The sequence below is a fragment of the Carya illinoinensis genome, chromosome 3 (genome assembly GCF_018687715.1).
Source record: "Carya illinoinensis cultivar Pawnee chromosome 3, C.illinoinensisPawnee_v1, whole genome shotgun sequence".
NCBI lineage: Eukaryota > Viridiplantae > Streptophyta > Magnoliopsida > Fagales > Juglandaceae > Carya > Carya illinoinensis.
Genome location: NC_056754.1, coordinates 3,433,384 through 3,455,396, shown reverse-complemented (window position 1 = coordinate 3,455,396; position 22,013 = coordinate 3,433,384). Strand labels below are relative to the sequence as shown.

Sequence of the window (22,013 nt, the reverse complement as noted above, 5' to 3'; positions counted from 1 at the left end):
AAAAAAAAGTCTATTTACACCCGGCAATGCATACCCCCTGCGTACACGTCCCTCCACGTGTGCAAATGAAACGGTGTGTTTTGTATACACCAGTTCTCCCCCCCCTTCCGATAATAACGAAGCTCCATTCTCTCTTTGTTACAAAACCCAATACTGATTTTACACATAATAACTGCTTCTCTCACTGAAGCTTCTCTCTCTCTGAGATCAAGCTTTATCATCTCCTTCCCGAAGCTTTCTGGGTTTTTTTAGTCAAGTTTGATGAATTTTTATTTCAATTCTGGTTGGAAAGAGACCCATTTTGATTTTGTTCAGCTTTTTATTTCCCTTACCTGCTCTGTAAATGGTGGAGAGGATGCCGGCGATGGGAAGTGGAGGAGAAGAGCACTGCGACGTCGATGGTGGAAAGAGACCGTAGCAAAAACTTGAATCTATTTGGAAAGAGACCCAGTTTGCTGCTTTTCCGTCGATGGTGGAGGAGGTCGTCCCGTTGGAGGAGTCGTCGTCGATGGGCACAGCACAGAGAGGAAAAAAAATTTGCGATTGAGGAAGATTTGATACTTGGAACGTTTGCTGCTTTCCGTCGATGGTGGAGTAGGTCGTCCCGTTGGAGGAGTCGTCGTCGATGGGCACAGCACAGAGAGGAAAAAAAATTTTGCAGTCGTGTATTTCCCCATTTCCTCATCCTGCCTTCCCGATTCTGAACCCAATCTCCCGTCAAACGAAGAGACCCTAACATCCGCCATTGAACTTTGTAACGCCCTCACGACACTGCCGGGTCCACCAACCTTTTTCCTTTCGTCTGTACAATCCAAGCTCCTACTCATACAATTCGCTTGCCTTAATCGCGCAGGCCATCGCTGCTGATCCGTCCCCAGCCTCGAGTTTTCAGTCTTATCGACAGCTCTGGCCGGTGTCGTCGCCTTCCTCCTCTCCGGAGTACCCTTCCTCACGCTCGGCAATGGAGACGGCGCAGGCTTCGCCTTGCTGACTTGGAGCGAGAACGATTCACCCTGAAACGACACCGACAAGCTCCTCGCCGAAGTGAACAATAGCTTCTGAGCCGCGGACACTTCACCATTGCCGCTCCCAGCTCTCGAGTCCAGAGAACTGGGCCGAGGAGTGGCCGTCCTCCTCCTCTCCACTGACTGTGAACGTTTAGCCAGAGACGATACCGAAGGCATCGGCGTCATCGTAGTCGTCCGAGAAACCAACGGCGATGGACATCGTCGGGAATTGGAAGTCGAAGAAGGCGTAGAAGTAGAAGAAGAGGAAGAGGACATGTAGCGAGAGGTGACTTGTCGAGATTTCGACCGGCAGTGGGGAGAGACTGCATCCTCAAAAATTTACAGTTTTTGAGGAGGCCCACCTCGAGTCGTAGTTTTTTTTTTTTTTTTGAAATTATATCGGCTCAGCCGATTCCGCAACAGGTACCCATCGCCGGGTACCTGTAGCAGTCCTCGTCGAGATTATACTGAACGCGCATTTGCTCTCTTTCTTTCGCAGAATTTGCAAGCTGTTGGTTCCTCGTCTTCGATTGTCTTCAACGGCGCGACGCGAATGACTTTGCTTGAGATCAAAAACTTGGTCCAGAAAAGGCATTTCTGTTGTAATGGCGGAACCCTCACTCTCAAGCATCGCTCCCTAATCGAGCGCGGTAGACAACGTGACAACGCGCCGGCCAAGGTCAGAAAGACTGCCGAGAAGTTGCTTCTTGATCCGGTCCACTGTTACTTTTGAAGATTTTATCTGGGAAGTTGTGCCCTTTCTGAGCATTTGTAGTAATCCACTATATTAAATTTTGGATGTGGGTGACTTCGCGTTTTGCAATTAAAACTCCATTACATTATACCATTGTAACCAACACATGAAAAATTGCCATTTTGCTCTTTGTCGGGCTGGTCGAGAACTGGGGAAACGCCATTGGACTTAATTCGGGTTCGAATTTTATTGTTTTTTTCAAAGAAAAGGATGAAATTTTGCATGAATATCGGTTCTGGAAGCCGAGATGATGAAACAGAGGATCATCCTCCTAGTTAGTTTCGAATGAAATACGATTTAGTGGTGTATCTGATATGACATATTGGCTATCGGCTTGAGTTAATGTAATTGTGCTTCTGATTCTTGTGAACAGCTTGAGGCAATGAAACTGAAAGAAGCGGCAAGGAAGTCGAGAACCAGAAGAAAACGCAGAAGAATAATCTATGGGTGAAAAGATTTTTTCAGAAGAAGCTGACATGGTGGGGAATGAATTACAAAGGGATGACGTGGTTTCCAAGAGTTGCAACAAAGATAACAATTCTGCTACTTCTACTCCTACTCCTTCTGAGGAGGATGGCAGGGAAGAGGAAGAGATGATACTGGTAAATTTATCCTAATTACTCTCTGCATCATTAGCTTTTGGATATCCTTCCAGTAATTGTTATCCAGGATGAATTGAAAGAAACCTGTTCAACTTCTTATAAAAATATTTTTGCTTTTGGTAATTGATTGAGTTTTTTTTATTTTTTTCCTGGACAGTAATTGAGTATTTTTTATTAGAAAAAGAACGAAGTCATAATTGTTTTAATAAAAATTTTTCTGTAAATTTATGATTATAATACTTAAGTTGGAGAGAAGAGATAATTAAACAAGAGAAGTAATATCGCAATAAATAAATTTTATAAAATAAAATATCATTTTTCATAAGAAAATAATTTCAAAAAAAAGTATGATCACAAGTTTTTGACAGGTCTCTGTCAGTGTTTACCCATCAAAAGGCTATTCGTTTTTTTTTTTATTCTGTTAAAAAATATGCAGATTTTAATGATGCTGCATAGATATAATCAATAACTGAGAGAGATCGATCAGGAAGAGTCAGAGAGATGGCAGGGAGCAGCTATTTTTACAAGGATGTTCTGCCTTTTTTTAGCCATGGTTGCTTGTGAGAGCATCAACGTTGTCTTAAATGTTCTGTTTAAAGCAGCCACTTTGAAAGGTTTGAGTTATCACGTCTTCATGGCTTACTCCTACGCCGTATCTACCCTTGTTCTCCTTCCCTTGGCCGTCTTCTCTGGCCGGTCTGTTTCTTAACCTGATTCTCTACTCCCTGCATACATACATACAATAATTCTTCATTAGCCAATTGAAAAGACATTCTCCAACATTTTTGCTCGCTGGATTTTATCTGGTGCATATAGAAATGCTGGGCTTCCTGCGTTGGAGTTGTCTCTCCTCTATAGAATTTTCCTCCTCGGATTGTTTGGGTAAGAAAATGTTCTCTTTCTTTCTTTCTCTTGAGATTCGGGGAAATGAAAAATGGGAAGAAGAAACAAGAAGGGGATTTTTCTTATGTTGGATTGATCTGTGTTAGGGCAGGTATGGAGCTCAGATATGTGGATATAAAGGCATAGAATACAGTTCGCCGACTCTTGCTTCAGCTATCAGCAACCTCACACCAGCTTTTACTTTCATACTTGCTGTGATTTTTAGGTTCCTTTATTCGTTCTTACTAATCCTTGGAGTTCTATTTTCCTTGTAGTTTATATAATATTTGTCTTAAGTGTGGGCATGGAGTTAGTGGAGAGTAGTCACCGGCCATTTCAACGATCATAATGCGAAAGTCATTAGGAGGGCATATTGTGTGATTGGTTGATTATAAAGGTGCATCTCATAGAATGATTTTTAATTAGGCATTATGATGGCTCTGCATGATTTGTTTTGGGGGCGATGTGGGGCTCTAAGAATTACGAAATGGACTTTGTAATGAAATTTAATGTAACCAATCATACTTCCCATTCTCCTACTTTGTGTATTGCTGAGTCATTTAATTTCTTTTATCATCTGAACTTTCTATTTCCTCTCCTCTTAACCTTATGGTGCTTAAAAAGGATGGAACAGTTAGCTTTGAGAAGGTCAAGTACTCTGGCAAAAGTCGTGGGCACTGTAGTATCAATATCAGGTGCACTGGTAGTGGTTCTCTATGAGGGCCCTACCCTCATATCGATCTCATCTCAGCTACCATCCCTTTCACTTCCTTTTATCCTGGGCTCCTCACAAACGAATTGGGTCGTAGGTGGCCTTTTACTTGCTGTTGAGTGCCTTATGTTCTCAATCTGGTACATTGTTCAGGTACTTTCCAAGTTTCCATGGTGAATTATCCTTTCAAGTACTTCCTAGATGTGTGGACTGTGGAACTGCTATAAAAGAATTCAAAGAAGCTAAATTTAGATTTTGTAGCGTTTTACAGACTCAAGTTATGAAAATGTATCCATCGGAGATAATTGTGTCCTTCTTATACAACTTGTGTGGGACAATTATATCTGCACCAACATCTTTAATGGCAGAAACAAACATGAATGCTTGGAGACTAAAACCTGATATAGCACTGGTTGCCATTGTATACTCGGTAAGAAACTAATCGACCACCATGACAAAGCAGGCTTTTGGTAACGTTTGACCTGAGGAATTCTGTGTGATCAGGGGATTTCTTCGTCCTTCATGGCTGTTGATCACTCATGGGGACTTCGCCTGAAGGGGCCGGTGTATATATCAATCTTCAAGCCTTTGTCAATTGCCATTGCAGCTGCAATGGGTGTAATATTCCTTGGAGATGCTCTCTATCTCCGGGAGGTATGGAATCCTCGCTCTCATTACTTTCTTGCAAAGCAAGCAAATGCTATTTGCAATTACTTGGCTTGTGTATATATCTTCAGAAATCTTAATGTTGTTGCAGTGTTATTGGAGCAATAATAATATCAATTGGGTTTTATGCTGTCATATGGGGAAAAGCAAAAGAAGAAGAAATGAGTGAGGATTTTGGCTTTGGTAGCTTGGTACCCTCTTGGAATGGAAACTGGAAAGACCCCTTTGTTGCAAAGATACAAGGTTGAAGGCCTCTAGTCTAATACCTCAGGGTGTTTCATGTTCAGAGCAAACCAAGGCCAACGCCCTAAAGGCCTCATTATTGTTAGATGGCTTGGGCCCTATGGTCAAGTCTTGCTTCCAATTGATCAGTCTTTCGTTTATTTTTTAATCCATAGTTAGTGGCCAACCAAGACAAAAGATGGCCTGAATTTCTGTGTCATTATCTCTTGCGGTACAATGGTTTATGATCGGCCTAAAGTAAATAGAGAAATTTTGTTCTTCTGTCATGACTTTATTATTTTTTAATTATTTATTTAAACATAAAGTCACCTACCCTTGTCGCATAGAGAAATATTGAAATCGCATGAGAATGTTAGGTACGTTTGGACATAGACAAGAGATACATAATTAAAATTTTTCATAATTTTATTTTTAAATATTAAATATTTTCTAATTTCTAATTTTTAACTTTTTTTATCTAATTATTATTTAATTATTATTGAAATAAAAAAAATTAATACAATTTTTACAAATTTTAAAATAAAAATAATATTCAAAAATTATATTTAAATAATATTTTTATTTAACTTTTTTTTCATTTTTTAAAATCTAATAAATCATGTTAATTTAAATCATTTTGCAACTATTATGAGATATTTCAAATGTTGAAACAAACTTTAACGTTTTTCACATAATCTGGTTCTTGTGTGTTTAATTAAATATAATTATAAAAAGAGTAATGCTACATATAGTTGTGAAGTGTATAAATGTTACACAATCGCTTAAAAAAATGTGATACACGATTTAAAAAATTAGTTTTTCTTCGTATCTGTCTTATATTAATTCATTTTTTTAAAGAGATTATACTGCGTTTATACAATCACGACTATAAATATCATTTCTCTAATAAAAAAATGTGCCAAACTCTTCCCAAAAAAAAAAAGCGTCAAACAAAATGAAGACATGTTTACGCTTGTCGATATATTTGCAATTCTAATTGTGATATAAAAGTCACGTAGCTGAGCAGGAGCAAATATTCAATATCCGACTAATATTTTCTTAAATGGGTTATAACTTCTGAATTTTAAATACTGACACCACTTTTAACCGACAGGATCCGATGTCCGGGTCCGGGTATTTTTGTACATCCCAGGCTTCCCGTCACCGTTCACCCGCTACCTAACTGTCAACCATTTCTTCATGATCAGGATTTAAAACAACCCATGAGGGGACACTTTGGTCTTGGATGCATTAATGATGTCACAAAAAAACTATTGGGAGGTCTTTTTTTTCTGTAAAACAATGTGCAAATTTCAATGATGCTGCAAAGAAATAAGCAAATTCAGAGAGAGAGAGAGAGAGAGAGAGATCAGAGAGATGGCAGGGAGCAGCTATTTTTACAAGGATTTTCTGCCATTTTTTGCCATGGTTGCTTCTGAGTGCACCAATGTCGTCTTAAACGTCCTCTTCAAAGCAGCCACTCTGCAAGGTTTGAGTTACCAAGTCTTCACTGCTTACTCCTACGCCGTATCTACCCTTGTTCTCCTCCCCTTGGCCTTCATCTTTGGCCGGTCTGTCTCTTAACCTGATTCGTCTCTACGCCCTGCATGCTACATACAATAATTTTTCATAGAGCCAATTGGAAATGCATATTAGAATATTTGTTCTTACTGGTTCTGATCTGATGCATATAGAACGACTGGGCTTCCTACGTTGGAGTGGTCCCTCCTCTATAGAATTTTCCTCCTCGGTGTGCTTGGGTAAGAAAATGATTCACAGGAAGCTGTTCTAGTTTTTCTTTCTTTCTTTTGAGATTTGGGGATATTTAAAATGGGAAGAAGAAACAAAAAGGGAATCCTTTTTCTTATGTTGGATGACCAATGTAATTAGGGCAGGTATCTATCTACGATATGTGGATACAAAGGCATAGAATACAGTTCGCCGACTCTGGCTTCAGCTGTCAGCAACCTCACACCGGCTTTTACTTTCATACTTGCTGTCATATTCAGGTTTCTCCATTCTTTCTTACCGTTGCTTGGAGTTCTATTTTCATTTTAAGCCCCTTCAACATTTTACTTTGTATAGATAATATCGTACTTGTATTTTATATAAGGAAAATACTTTAATCACAAACTGGTTACACAATCTAATGTGTTTACATAAAATAAACCCACAAACTGATATAGTTCGACAAATTGTAAAATTAATTTTATTATAAAATAGATCTAATAGATTCTATAGAATCATATTAATTTGTGAGTTTATGTGCAATCTTTTTGTATCTTAATATGTCTCTTAAGGGTGGGCTTGTGGTTAGTGGAGGGGAGTTTTTAAATCACCGGCCATTTCAATGATTATAATGGAAAAAGCCTTTTCCTTGCGAAAGTCATTAGGCATATATGATTGTTCGTATGTGCAGGCGTTTTTTTGCTCCCTATTAAATTTGCTTTTGATGCACCAATTCGTTTGATTGGTTGATTATAAAGATACATATCATAGAATGATCTTTAATTAGGCGTTGTGATGGCACTGCATGATTTGTTATGGGACGATGTGGGGGCTCCAAGAATTACGAAATGGACTGTGTAATGAAATATAATGTAGGTAATCATACTTTTCATTCTCCTACTTCGTGTATTTCTGAGTGATTGTTCTTTTATTGTGTTTTAACCTTTAACCCTTCTCATAGATGTGTAGTACCAGATGCATTAATTTGGTTTGATTGTTGTTAATCATGCAAACAGTAGGTCCATGAAGTCAGTTCTTCAGTCACTGAGTTTGCTTAGTCCATTTCTTTTTGGTAACTGTCATCTGAACTTTCTATTTCCTCTCCTGTTAACCTTAAATGGGTGCTTCGAAAAGGATGGAACAGTTAGCTTTGAGAAGGGCAAGTACTCTGGCTAAAGTCGTGGGCACTGTAGTATCAATATCAGGTGCACTTGTAGTGGTTCTCTATAAGGGCCCCACACTCATATCGACCTCATCTCAATCACCATCCCTTTCACTTCGATTTAGTCTGGGCTCATCACAAACGAATTGGGTGATAGGTGGGCTTTTAATTGCTCTTGAGTACCTTCTTGTTTCAATCTGGTACATTGTTCAGGTACCTTCCACGGTGATTTTTCGTTTCAACTTTCGAGTACTCCCTAGACAGAGTATTGCACTACTCTTCTACAATTTAAAGAAGCTAAATTTAGATTTTGTAGCGTTTTACAGACTCAAGTTATGAAAATGTATCCATCGGAGATAATTGTGGTCTTCTTATACAACTTGTGTGGGACAATTATATCTGCACCAGTATCTTTAATGGCAGAAGCAAACATGAGCGCTTGGAGTCTAAAACCTGATATAGCACTGGTTGCCATTTTATACTCGGTAAGAAACTAATCGACCACCATGGCAAAGCAGCCTTTTGGTAACGTCTGGCCTGATGAATTCTCTGTGAGCAGGGATTTTCTTTAACCTTCGCAACTGTTGTTCACTCATGGGGACTTCGCTTGAAGGGACCTGTGTATATATCAATATTCAAGCCGTTGTCAATTGCCATTGCAGCTGCTATGGGTGTAATATTCCTTGGAGATGCTCTCTATCTCGGGAGGTACAGAATCCTCTCTCTCATTACTTTTTTCTTATCAATTTTTGGGAGTTGAACATTTAAATCAGTTCAAAGCAGCAACTGCCATTTGCTTTTACTAGCTTGTCATGTATATCTATTCAAAGTTCACTTGCCTTTTCTAAATCTTAATGTTGTTGCAGTGTCGTTGGAGCAATAATAATATCAATTGGGTTTTATGCTGTTATATGGGGAAAAGCAAGAGAAGAAGAAAAAATGTGTGAGGATTGTGGCTTTGGTAGCTTGGGACCCTCATGGAATGAAAAGACCCCTTTACTGCAAAGATACAAGGTCGAGGGCATGTAAAATGGATGTATACAGATGAATGCTTGCTGGTTAAAGATTGTTCAGCGCCAACTCGCAATCTAATACCTCAAAGGTATTTCAACTTTTCAAGTTCAGAGCAAGGCAAACTTCCCAAGGCCAAACATTTATTGGTAGATAGAGCTATATGGTCAATGCTTGCAAACATTTGATCATTCTTCCGTTTCTCCAGAAATTATAGAATTAAATAGTATGTAACTTAGGACAATACGCAATTAATAATGCGTTGAGCCAGTCTTTTAATGTATAGTTAGTGGCCAACAAAGACAAGATGGCCTGAATTTCTGTGTCATCATCTCTTGCTGATCTAACTCGAAGAATAGTTATTGCCGGGGTCCTAGTTAAAAATTTTGGATTTGCTCTGATTAATTCCTCTTTTATCTTCTCTCTCTCTCTCTCTCTCTCTACGTCTACCTTTCATCGCTTTTCAAAGAGTTGTTTGGAAACGGTGACATCGTATATCTTGTCAACAGTTGCTTATATCACACACAGACACAGATGGTGGTCACCGTGGCCCACCGATTTAATTTTTTTTTTCTTTTTATTTATATTTATTTTATTTAATAGTTAAGTAAACATTTTTTAAATAAATTTTTAATTTTAATTTTAGAATATTCAATAAATTTTAAAAATGTTTAAAATAAATAAATAAATTTATCTATTCTGCGACTCTCGGCCTCATCTGTGTGGGAGCACCCATCTCGTCAAACTCACTTTCATGGTTACGCTATAACGCATTATCTTAACCCAGGAATGAAGATTATTGTGTGGTAACTGATATATTGTTTCCCATACCCATCTTGCCATATAATCCAATGCTTTTAACAGGAAACATGGCTGTAAAAGCTTTAATTATTGACTTAAAAGCTTCAATTATTTGTGCTGTGTCATGAGTACGATAAATACAAGTTTTCTTTCATGTTGCAGTCAGACTAGGCCTGGTTTGGATTGGGAGGTGGGAGCTGGTCTCACATCATTTTATCTTATCTTTATAATTTTTTTAAATTTTTATATAAAAAATAATAAATAATTTAATTATTTTAAATTTTAAAATAATAATAATAGTAATAATATTTTATTCAACTTTTATTTATTTTTATTTAAAATCATCACATCTCATCTCATCCATCTCTCAATCCAAACTAGGCCGGCCCCATTTGATTACTTAAAACATTTTATCTCATTTCATTTCATCATTATAATTTTTATTAATTTTTACACAAAATATAATAAATAATTCAACTTTTTCAAATCTCAAAACAAAATTAACATTAAAAAATTATATTATAACAATATTTTATTCAATTAAAAAAAATTCATCTCATCTTATCTGTATAATCAAACGGAACCCTAATTTTTATGGCTCCTTTGCCTTTAGAGAGTCTCAACAAAGTGACCTCACAAAATATGGAAGTTTACAACTTGATGCCATGTGTAAGAGTAATGCTATATACAATCTTGAAATATAAATATTGTGTAATTATTTTTAAAAATAGTAGGATTTATTATTATAAAATTATTTTTTTATATACGTTTTGTATTTACTCATATTTTTTAAAGCGACTGAAAAAATAATAATTTTGTGATAATAAATCATATTATTTTTCAAAATGATTATGTGACGCTTATTTTCCACGATTATATGTAATATTACTCTTATCAGAGTAAAAAAAAAGATAAGCTCCAAGTGTTTACACAAGTAATTTTACAAAAAACAAAAAATTCAAAAAAAAAATGATAGTTGTAATTATGAATACTCAAGCACTATACACTCACTTTGAAAAAAATGAATAAATACAAGGACTCACATGGTAAGAAATTAATTTTTTTAATAGTAAACTTTATTTTTTTTCAAAATAACTACATAATATTTACACTCTATGACTATAATTAATATTATTCAAAATTCCTAGATCTCATTTGGTAGTTACTTGGAAGCAACAAAAACCGTTGTTTAGTGATGTACCTGTACTATCTAGCCTACCTTGCTCTTGATTAATTTATGACGTTGATAATGTCACACGAAAGGAAGTTGACAGGTTAATATATAATTGGGGAGATCCTTTTCACACTTCCATAATTCATTTGCCCAAAAAACAATTAAAAAAAACGTCTTATTGGCAGCAATAATAAAGTAGCAATACCGTCCTTTTTGTCAAGTACCAAACCAGCAATCCAACATATGCCCTCTCGTTGTCAAGTGACAAGCGACCAATGATAGTTCCGCCCCTACTCTTGTATTTATCAAGTTCTTAGCACTAACAACTTACCCTGTTTGTCTTTCCGAGCCTGTGTTCTAGTGGAGAGAAGAGAGAGAGATGGTTGGGGGGTATTGCTACAAGGATGCGCTGCCATTCACGGCCATGGTGACCATGGAGTGCACCAACGTGGGCTTAAACACACTCTTCAAGGCAGCCACGTTGAAAGGGATGAGCTACCATGTCTTTGTTGTTTATGCTTATGCTATTGCTGCTATAGTCCTCCTTCCTGCACCCTTTGTCTCCCGAAGGTCTCTCTCTCTCTCTCTCTCTCTCTCTCTCTCTCTCTCTCTCTAATATAAAAAAGGTGAATTGGACATGGGCTAATAGTTTCTGTGTTCCTGTTCGTATGTCTCTGCAGATCAAGAGTGCTTCCACCACTTAATTTTACCATATTGTCGAAAATTGGCCTTCTTGGGATCATAGGGTACAGTTATTATTTTACACATGCAGCTATGATCTACAAAACAAACCCATAATTTTTGTTGGATCAGTTGAGCTTGTTTTTGTTTATATCAGTGTAAAAACAAAAAAAAATTCTTAATTCCGATTTCTTTTCTAGTTCTATTTTTCCATTTGTATTGTTGTCGGGTTGGGTGCAGGAGTTCATCTCAGATTATGGGTTATACAGGCATCAATTTTAGCTCTCCAACGCTTGCTTCAGCCATCAGCAACCTGGTGCCAGCTTTCACCTTCATACTTGCCATACTTTTCAGGTTCTTCCCTACTATTTCAATGTAGTTACCAAAAATACCCTCAAGTGTTGGAAGATCAAATGGATATCCAGAAAAAAATATCATCAAGATCCTGTTTGCCTTCTGATAAAGTTGAAGAGAGTTGCTTTTTGAATCATGACAGTGAGGAAGGGTTGATGTAACTCTGTTCTGCCTAGTTAACTTCTTGGGTTGCCCCGAGAAAATGACCCCTTGACCGCTGTGGATGCAAGTATTGAACTATCGATGATTCGATGAGCAGTCTTATCAGTTAAAGTGTTAAGTCAAAGTGGACCACTAGCAACTTTTATTCCTTCTTTTCTTTTCTTTTCTTTTTTCTTTTTTCTTGGCTAAGTAAGCTGTTTTTATCATTCCTTCATCTCTTTCTTTTTTGCTTTTTTGATTTCCTTTTTGTGGCATTAAAAGGATGGAAAAGATAACTCTGAGAAGCGCAAGCAGTTTGGCTAAAATCTTGGGCACCATAGTATCAGTATCAGGAGCATTTGTAGTGACTCTCTTCAAAGGTCCTCCGATCGTCATTGCTCACCCAGCATCCCTTTCACTATCTCAACCTTTAAGCTCAGAAAACTCAAATTGGGTAATTGGTGGCCTACTACTTACAGCCGAATATATTTTGGTTCCACTATGGTACATTGTTCAGGTGAATTTCTTGTTCAGTTTATTTGTTTTTTGAACCCAATTTCAAAGCATGTTTCAATGTCTACCTCAAATGAGATTTGCAGGTAGTGTAGAAATCAATCTGAACCTTATACCATGTTATTTACAGGCACAAATTATGAAGGAGTACCCGAACGAACTAACTGTGATATTCTTTTACAATTTATGTGTGAGCATCATAGCTGCAATTGTAGCTGTAATTGCAGAAAAAGATTCAAATGCTTGGAGATTGAAGTCAAATATAGCATTGGTCTCGGTTGTGTGCTCGGTAAGAAGCTAACACAAGACTTTGGTAGGGTGTAATTAGCAAAACAAAACAGCCTAATTACCTTTCTCTTTAAGTCTTAATGTGGCTCTTGTGTGTCTAGGGACTGTTTGGGTCATTTGTGAACAATGCAGTTCATGCATGGGCATTGCGCGTGAAGGGACCTGTCTATGTAGCAACTTTCAAGCCCCTGTCCATTGCCATTGCTGTTGCCATGGGTGTTATGTTCCTTGGTGATACTCTCCATCTTGGCAGGTATGAAAACAGATGAGACTTTTCCTTATTTTAGTTCTAATTAACCCTCAAATTCCAAAACGTCAAAAGCAACAAAGCTAACGTAATTGCTCGAAGAAGCTACTCTCGTTTCTGTCCTTAATTTTCTTACATGGTTTTGTTTGCTGTCTCATTTTTAGCATTATAGTGCCAAAAACTTCTGCTTCCACTAACAAAAAGCTAACGCAATGTCTAGAACAAGTTGTAACGCACACAAGGCCGTAGCTTTCTTGGGATGTTAAGCTGGGTTGAGATAAATTGAGTTCTCTGTAAATAATAGTAAGTTGAGATAGTAGGATAAATTTTGTGAAACCCACCTAAGATGAGTTTAAATGTATTTAGATGTTAAAATGAGTTTACATGTATTTATGAAAGAGGAATGCTACACATCATCCCACACCACACATTTTATATATTAAAATATTATTTTTTATTATTTTTATTTTTTATTTCATTTTATTCTTATTAAACTAATTGAATTATTCTATTTATCATCCACACATTACATATTTATTATAGAAAAAATGAAAAAAAATTAAAATAAATGTGGTGTGTGAAGTGTAAGGATGAAATAAGAATTTTCCTTTATGAAAAGTTGAAAAATATATAGGTCCCGCGTGTAAAAAGATGTTGAATTGAAAGTGGCTGTGGGTCTCATGAGTAAAAAGATTTTGAATTGAAATAAATTTAGTGATTTAAAAATTGAGTGTTCATATGTTAAATTCAGCTAAATATTAGACTAGTCCAACTCCTAAATGGAGCCTAAAACAAATGGAATGGTCCCACGTCACTAGATTGACCAGCAATCTTCATCTTTGGAAAATTTAGAACTTCAATAATTTTTTTTTTTTTTTAAATGCTCTAGTTTGTTAACTGTTTGTTGTTATTTGATTGAATTTGCAACTTTTTCTGCATTTTACAGTCTTTTTGGAGCAACGATTATATCCATCGGCTTCTACACTGTATTATGGGGAAAAGCAAAAGAAGAGATCGGAGAAGACTATGTTGTCGAGAGCCTGGAATCACCATCTACCACCCAAAAAGCCCCTCTATTGCAGAGCTATAAAACCGTAACAGAGGGAGGGAAAATGTAAGGCATCGTGTAAAAAAGCATGCTACAAATTGTGCAGCACCTCGTTTGCATTATAGGGAATCGTGATGAATTGGCTAATGGTCGCTGATCAGAGCACATCATATATTACAACATTACGAATGCAAATGTAAATGGTCAAAACGTGATTACCTTCTTCCCTCTGCTTGGCCTCGGCCTTCCGGACCCTTCCATCCCTACTCCAAGGTAAACCCACAGACAGTGGAGAGATCACTTTCTATCAGCCAAATTTCCAGGCTCATTCAAACTCCCGACAGGGAGCAGTACCGCACACACCCGCATCTAATACGCTCCTATACCTTTCCCCACCAGCAAAGCTAGCGAGAAAACATCCTGCTTGATATGAGACGTCGGTAGTCAGCAGTCTTTACATCTTTTTCGTTTTTTTTCTCAACAAGATAAGTCATTCATTAAAAGTAAAAAGCTACAACGTCTGAGAGAGATTACAAAACATAATAGCAGTCTTTACATCTCACTCCAACGTAGATAATTCGATTTGTACAAATGAAGAAGCCCAAGTTTTGCAAGGTAGATAGTTTGATTGGCATAAATGGAGGCGCCCAAAGTTCTTTTTTTTTTTTTTTTTTCATTTTTTTAATTTATTTATTGGCATCAAGTGTTCAAGAATGTCCCGACTAATCCAAGGAGTATACAAGCCTTCCGCAAGGAGTTTCTAGTAAACACACCTCGATAATTCAAGGAAAAAAATCTCGATAACCCTTAAAGATTATTTGCGCCCAAAGGTATTTGATCCTTAGACTGGAAGGAGCATACTCCCAAGCCCAAAGGTTTCTACGTTACTTGCGTCGTACCAGGGAAACAGCCACATTTGCATCTGGGCTATGATACTATAAGACAAAACAGCAGGATTCATTTACCAGGAGGAAGACAAGCAAACTTAATTTCATTCCCCCGTCAACAAAAAGGCCATATGAAGACATTACTTGTTAATCAAAATCTGTCACATTCTATTATGAATTGATGGGGTTCGAAACCAACAAAATATAAAAAGCCGCGAATCATTAGATGTTTCTGGATCTGGGGAAACCAGCCTTCATCTCCATATATTCTTCTACTCGTAATCACAAAACGTATGAAGCCCATTAATTCAGATCCAAACGTTAAAGCAAGTAATGCAAACCCCACGGTCACGGTACATTTCTGCGGGGCCAAAGAATAAGATGAACTACAAGAACAGCTACTTGAGTAGCATCTTCTGCATCTTGCTCTACCCTTTCCTTATAACGATGCAATCTTCTGTACCTTCCCCACAATCTTCTCTCAAGTTTTGAGGTCCTCGGACATTGCAGAAGGTATACAATGTGTAGTCAAAATATCTAAGGTTGTTGATTTGGCAGTCTTTGTGTGTAGGACCACTATCTGCACAAAGTTTAAAACTTGTCAAAGTTAAGAGAATGCACAAGCGAGCGCAGAGGGGGTTGGAGGGGGGACACAGAACCTGTTGGTACTCCAGCTCAAACTTCAGATATTCATCATCACAACTCTCTACCATGCAGGCCAAGCTCTTAAGATTCTTTACAGGTTTACCATTGAAAGCAAGAACCTAGAAATACAAACGATGAAAACATGTTAAGAAGTGCACTCAGAAGTTATTTCAGCAAGTTTAGAACACAATGTGTGCTTTGCCCGTATTTCCTGACCTGAGTATTAACAATATCCTCATATCCAATATTAATGTCAGCCACAAGGACCTAGGACAAATTTTGAGAAAAAGAGCAATGAGTTTCTTGCATTACATCTGGTGAAATCGAATGAAATGAAATGGGAAAAATGACCGGAGAGACAACAAGAGTAACCTGAGAAACAACAACAAGCTGTTCATCTACTGATTCTGCCATTGCATGTAGATGCTTGTCCAACAGTTTGACTGGAGCATCGAATTCATAATCCTTTCCATACTGGAGATGGTGAAAAAAACCCAGGCGTTTAGAAGTTACAGAGAAATCACTCTTATAGACCCAAGCATGAAGTTTACTTCTCTTAGGATCCCATTTGCTGTAGAAAATCATCACTAGGTTCACACCCTTAAATATTGTATTCCTGATTACTAAATGTCCCTTTATAGTTTTTCCCTCTTTATAAGTAAATATGATGACATTCTATATATACAAATGATTCCACAATCAGAGCATACATGATGGGCACAACATGCAAAAAATAATAAAGAGAAAATAAGCCTCAGCTTTGTGTAGCGTTGATTTGCCACCAAATCATACAAAAAAAACCTAGAGGTTTGAGTATCCACAGTTCACTTGTTATCTATAAAGATGATAAATGGGAAGGGCAAAGAGTGGATGTTGGGCTAAGAAACACCCGACTGATTGAAATAGAGCCAGGATCATAACAAGGACAACAATGATGGTGAATACATTTTGACCATTTATATATTTGGAACGGATTTTTTTTTGTTTTGTTCGAACTTATAAATTGCAGAATCTAATCTCATTCAAAAACCTATCAGCTCATTCTTCTCAGTCAAATTAATCAATGGATATAAGTTATATGGTCACATCAAGCTGGAAATATTGGAATTAACAAAATAAAAGGTCACACAGGTGCATGCATATGCATATAAAAACCCAAGAAATTGATTTCATCCAGTTCTCTAAAAATACAGCAAAATTAATGAAGAAAACAGAATAAGATTCAGAGGAAAACAGGGTTGTTTCAGACTTAGATACACACCTCAGAACGAAGATAGGGTACGGATACCGTGGTAAAAACTAATCCAGCAATAATGAAATAGGAGGGCGGCCTGCCCTTGATGTGTGCTGGGATGAGCCGCTTGTGAGCTGCAAGTCTTATGTTGAACTCAAGTACCTCTGAATCACGAAGAACTTTTACCAAAGCATAATCCCCCGTGTATTTTTGAGATACAAGATAACTGAAACCAATGCGCTCTCCATGCCGGAATGGAACTAAAAGGAGTAAAAAAAGCAATCCTTAATAGGCATTCTCACCAGACTAGGAAATTTAAAAGTAAAACTTTTTTTTTTTTTGATAGGTAAATTTAAAAGTAAAACTTAAACTAACTATTAGAAAATCTAGCTTTGCTAAAACAATTGCCAAAAACTAAACATGAACTATCCTTGGTAAGGTGGAACAAAGATCCGTCCTCTTCTCAAAAAAAAGGTGGAACAAACATATAGGACAGGGGAAAAACAGTACACTAATAGTTATCAACATAGGAGTGGCCATGTTACTTCCAGATCACAACTTATACAACAGAGCATGAGGTGCAAAGCCTAAGTACTTCAGACAAGCTTTAAATGTTGCTATCAATTGCATTGTTGGTCTCACATATCAACCCAACGAACCTTTTCTCAGCTGTCCTCTGATCCTCTGGGGAGCACTTAATTTAATTAGAAGAAATGGTAGCAATTGGGTCAAATGTTGTATTCACACGACCATCATTTCAATCAGCTACTTTATTTTAGCCGCTGCTAAAGCTAACTTCCTGCCTGTGTTCAATTTCTAGCATTCCTCTCTTACTCTTGTATGAACCCAAACTAGAGATATTTTAAAATTCACTTTCGATAGTTTCCCAGCCATCAACCGCCACTTAATCACACCTACGTTCAACTTCACCCATTATTTGGTGAACGTATCTCCAATTGACAGGAACTTGAGATATAGCAAGCATCCAAAAATCTTATAGGAGTCACACTTTTGACAGCCACATGACGGTGTATCCAAATGAACATAAAATAAACCTTCAATGCATTAGAAAACTTTGAAAAAAAAAATTGATCAACTTCTCTCGAATTTCTACCGAAGGTTATCATTGGCAAGTTTATCATTCCTCATAGTATATATTTGTTGAAAAAAATATAGTTGCAAGCACAATTGTGCACTAATCTGTGCACCAATATGATGTGATTGGTCAAAAACTAGATTTTATTGAAAATAGTGTTAATTTAAATTTTAAGTATGAATAAATTAGTATTGGTACACAGATTAGTGCACGACTGTGCTTGTATGTAGCAAAACTCATTTCTTGAGACCCAAACAATGCATAAGGGTAGAATCAAGCAAGCATGAAAAAATACAGAACACAATGGTACAATGAATTATGATCTTAAATTATTATTTCTTTTCTAGGGGAAGGGTGGGATATACCTGTTCCATCATTAGCAATATTAACCCCATCAAAACTCAAGATAACATCAGATGGATTCAGAACCTGAGATTCAGGAGCTGTGGGTTCAATTCTTCTTATACGGACACCCTTCTGATCAGGTCTCATCCCCATTGCCATGCGTAGATCAGGATTTTCTATCTTCTGCCACTCAACTCCAAGAATTGGGAACCCTATCACAATGAAGCAAACAAAAAAAAATTTAAAATTATGGAAGCCAATTCAATAATTCGACAAACAGAAAATAACCTCAAAGTTCAGCATTGTCCACATTCTACAGCTGTTGATCAAATTTCATGGATGCAGCAATATACAAATGGTAACCTTTTTTGTTGCAATAGACAAAAATTTATTCTTAGCTATATTATTCAAGGGTTTCTTTTTAGTAGATGGGGTGGAACTGCACCCTGAGGTACCTGTATATGCCCCATTTTTCTCATAATCTTTAATGAAGTGCATAATAACTGGTGTTGGTATGACATAACCAATGTTCTCCACATATTCATGTTTAAGAGATTGAAATGCAATGCCCACGCACTTTCCTCTATCGTTAATGGCAGGCCCACCAGAATTTCCAGAGTTTATTGCAGCATCTATCTGGGAAAAAAGCATGTCATAGACAAGGGGCAGTGAAGGAATGTCAATTAATAGGAGGCATATATCATGTAAAAAAAGAAGTATAAAAGAAGGCAAATTCAAAGGACTATAACCTGCAACCCAAGAAGTTCTGTTGACCCGTGAACATAAGAGAGTATCTCCATGCGCGACACAACACCACTTGTCACAGAGATTGTGTCACCCCCAATCGGATAGCCCACAACAGTTACGGCATCTTGGAGTGCAGGCAAATCTCCAAACTCCACTGGCGAAACTCCTTCCCAGAACTCGTCATCACTCACAGTCAGCATCGCTGAAGCATAAGAAAAGGGGGGGGGGGGGGTGGGGGGTGGGGGGTGAGGGTGTAAGAGCGCCCTTTCAATTAAATTACGCATGAATTCAAACTAATATATTTAGATGAGTTACCAATTACTTCATTTTTTCTACAAGTGAATCACCAATACTCTATAAATATTCGTTCTAAAATTTTAGTCATCAATCCTATTTCTAAACATTCGTTTAATTAAAACAGACACGGAGATCGCATAAGTATAGCATTAGCATAACTGCATGAACCATTAACAGTTTTAGTCACCAATACTATCGCTAAGCATCAATTCAACAAAACTCGTAAAAACTTTGCGGACGCGACCTGCGGCTGCATGAACCATTAATATTTGATTTCCACTTTCATATGTTCATTTCAACCAAAACAGAAAAGTGCAAATTAGGATTTACTGCAGTATTTGATAGATAGATCGTAGATGGTAATCACCCTTTTTCTCCTTTCCTTAATGATTACATTTTCATTAGCATTGTTGTTGCATAGAAGTGACACTTAATAATATCACCTAACATTTGCATATCTATCGTAGCCTGGAATTCAACAAAATGCCATCAATTATCTTTTTAAAAAAATGCAACTCGATCCGAAAGACACCAAACCCAGATACGAAATTAGTTCAAAACCAAGTGAAAATCCACACTTTCCCATTACCGATATCACACTCAGTCCCGATTGCCAAAACCGTTGCCAAGTACTTGGTATCTGAACCCCGCTTCTTCAACTTCACCTGGGTATGGTGCTCCACCGAATGCGCATTGGTCAAGACCCTCCTACCCCCAATGATAAAGCCACTGCTGCTCGAGCTGTACTGCCTCTTCCTCTGCCACATCAGCGAGAAATTGGGCTCCGTATGAACACAAAACACCTTCACAACCGCGTCCATGGAAGGCACCACCTTAACAACGGTCTCCCAACTCACGGGCTCCGAGACGACCGCAGTGGTAGTAATCGCCGCCATCGTCGTCGTTGCAGACGTTGGGTGCGCGAAGTCGCCGTTTTGCTCCGTGTGTCTGGAACCCCGGCGTTCTGGAGAAGCCGCTATGTTGGGGCGCGGGTTTTTGTTCTTCTTGACCTTGCGGGGACGGCCGCGGCCGCGCCGGGAGGGCGAGAGATCTTTAGGCTCTGCTGTAGTTTCGGTGGCGGGGACGGTAACGGAGAAGGGTCCAGAGGCGACATCGTTTGCTTTGGCGGTAGTGTACAGGAAATCCTTGTTTTCTTCGGCCGGCGTTTTGGGTTTACGACCGCGTTTTCGTTTATTTTCGCCCATTTCGGTTTGAGGGATAGAATATTAGAATGCAAGAGAATCCAAGATGGTTTACTTCATGTTATTTATGTTATTGAAAGATGGGTAATGTACTAATGCTATTGGCAATTGCATTGGAGCGTGTAATTTTTGTGTATATTTTTAAAAAATAAAATAAAATTTATTACTCTCGTATTTATTCATTTTAAAAAAATATATATGTAGGTCAGTTTGGTTTTTAAAATTATTTTATTTAATCATTACAATTTTCTCAAATTTTAACATAAAATATAATAAAAAAATCAAATTTTTTAAATATTAAAATAATAATAATATTAAAAAAATAATATTCTAATAATATTTTATTCAACTTTTAACTTTCATCTCAATTCAGTTCAACATCCAAAAGTAGCTTTATCCTAACTACAAATATTATTTATTTTAAAAGATTATACATAATTTAAAATTATAATTTACATAAATAATTTTAATCTATAAGATTTATGAGAATATTAAGATATTTATTTTCTCAAAATCACATAGGAAGAGGATGAGCTATCTCCTTAACTCTTTTTTCTTTCTTCTAATCAAGCTAGCATAACATTTACAGAGTGGAAGGTTGGTATTACATAGTTAGAAGGTAGATCCTTTCTACTATTTATCAAGATAATACATGTAGGAACAATAGCTAAGGTATACTATCAATAATAAGATGAGTTTTATTGTACATAAATAGAGTCACGTATTAATCTATATATTAATACTGATTCATTCATATTAAAAAATTAATACTATTTTTAATAAAATTTACTTTTTAATTAATTATATTAAATTAATATACATATTAATATCTTTGTAATTAAATTTTTTTAAATAAGATTGGTCACTGCCTTTTGAGCAATTGAATACGCAAGAATATCCTCAATGTTTGGTGAGATTTGTCAATTTGTTACGTCAGCATGTTCGATAGTTGTTGGGTGAGATTTGTCAATTTGTTATGTCAGCATGTTCGATAGTTGTTGTGACTAGAAGATCATCTCCTTCTAAAATGATTGATTTGAAATTGAGAGAAATTGCATGTTGTAGTGCTGTGTAGTAGCTTCACCTATATATGGATTGGTCGATTTGAGTTTTGATGTCCAAGCTTCTAGAATTTTTCCTTATGAATTGCGTCAAACAGCTGCTATTATCATAAAAGTATCATTCATAGATGCATCAAAGATTAAACTATAAAAGTTGATTGGGGAATGAGTCCAATTTATCCCATTTATTTCCCATGCTTGTATATATTCTTGGTGACGTACCTACCCATGTGTAGTCCATGTAATAAGGGTGAACTTTATGCATGAATCTCATGTCACAGGTTGGATTTTTCCTGGGATCAAACTACGATTTAAGTGGAAGACTATAGCCGTGGGTTGCTATGCTAGTTTTTCCGAAAATTTAAATTTGTTGGATGAGTTCTAAGCATTCTGCTGTGAGGTGATACCTATCATTATATATATATATATAATAATAATGATTTTTGATAATATTCTCTCCCTTTATCTCATATTCTATAATGATATTCATGAAGAAAGATGCTATC

The 22,013-nt window shown here is 36.9% G+C and overlaps 5 protein-coding genes across 9 annotated transcripts; 3 read left to right on the top strand and 2 right to left on the bottom strand.

Moving 5' to 3' along the window:
- Positions 1 to 431: 431 nt before the first annotated feature.
- Positions 432 to 1,283, bottom strand: LOC122302556 (QWRF motif-containing protein 2-like). Its single transcript, XM_043113864.1, has one exon. It carries the CDS (start codon positions 1,281 to 1,283, stop codon positions 432 to 434), a length of 852 nt encoding a protein of 283 aa, XP_042969798.1.
- LOC122302554 (WAT1-related protein At5g40240-like) lies at positions 1,150 to 5,132 on the top strand. 5 transcript variants are annotated; one of them, XM_043113859.1, is made up of 10 exons: positions 1,150 to 1,293; positions 1,507 to 1,686; positions 2,135 to 2,363; positions 2,800 to 3,059; positions 3,180 to 3,245; positions 3,358 to 3,471; positions 3,870 to 4,110; positions 4,229 to 4,387; positions 4,462 to 4,611; positions 4,715 to 5,132. In XM_043113859.1, exons 4-10 carry the CDS (start codon positions 2,893 to 2,895, stop codon positions 4,790 to 4,792), a joined length of 975 nt encoding a protein of 324 aa, XP_042969793.1. In that variant the 5' UTR covers positions 1,150 to 1,293; positions 1,507 to 1,686; positions 2,135 to 2,363; positions 2,800 to 2,892; the 3' UTR covers positions 4,793 to 5,132. The 5 variants fall into 5 exon arrangements, with proteins under 5 accessions (XP_042969793.1, XP_042969794.1, XP_042969796.1 ...); XM_043113860.1 differs by having other exon boundaries at positions 1,507 to 2,363; XM_043113861.1 differs by having other exon boundaries at positions 1,231 to 1,374; positions 1,507 to 2,363.
- Positions 5,133 to 6,028: 896 nt separating this feature from the next.
- Positions 6,029 to 9,151, top strand: LOC122302553 (WAT1-related protein At5g40230). Its single transcript, XM_043113858.1, has 7 exons — positions 6,029 to 6,416; positions 6,540 to 6,605; positions 6,741 to 6,854; positions 7,708 to 7,948; positions 8,062 to 8,220; positions 8,295 to 8,443; positions 8,602 to 9,151. The coding sequence occupies exons 1-7, from the start codon at positions 6,223 to 6,225 to the stop codon at positions 8,762 to 8,764; spliced, it is 1,086 nt and encodes a 361-aa protein (XP_042969792.1). The 5' UTR covers positions 6,029 to 6,222; the 3' UTR covers positions 8,765 to 9,151.
- A 1,821-nt stretch (positions 9,152 to 10,972) lies between these two features.
- On the top strand, positions 10,973 to 14,223 carry LOC122302552 (WAT1-related protein At3g28050-like). Its single transcript, XM_043113857.1, has 7 exons — positions 10,973 to 11,291; positions 11,402 to 11,467; positions 11,643 to 11,756; positions 12,180 to 12,414; positions 12,541 to 12,699; positions 12,800 to 12,951; positions 13,892 to 14,223. Exons 1-7 carry the CDS (start codon positions 11,101 to 11,103, stop codon positions 14,061 to 14,063), a joined length of 1,089 nt encoding a protein of 362 aa, XP_042969791.1. The 5' UTR covers positions 10,973 to 11,100; the 3' UTR covers positions 14,064 to 14,223.
- Positions 14,224 to 15,024: 801 nt separating this feature from the next.
- Positions 15,025 to 20,504, bottom strand: LOC122302551 (protease Do-like 9). The gene is made up of 9 exons (XM_043113856.1): positions 19,834 to 20,504; positions 18,950 to 19,149; positions 18,656 to 18,836; positions 18,221 to 18,412; positions 16,787 to 17,019; positions 15,898 to 15,999; positions 15,742 to 15,792; positions 15,540 to 15,644; positions 15,025 to 15,460 (listed from the first exon to the last, which is right to left on the bottom strand). The coding sequence occupies exons 1-9, from the start codon at positions 20,447 to 20,449 to the stop codon at positions 15,362 to 15,364; spliced, it is 1,779 nt and encodes a 592-aa protein (XP_042969790.1). The 5' UTR covers positions 20,450 to 20,504; the 3' UTR covers positions 15,025 to 15,361.
- Between the last annotated feature and the right edge of the window lie 1,509 nt (positions 20,505 to 22,013).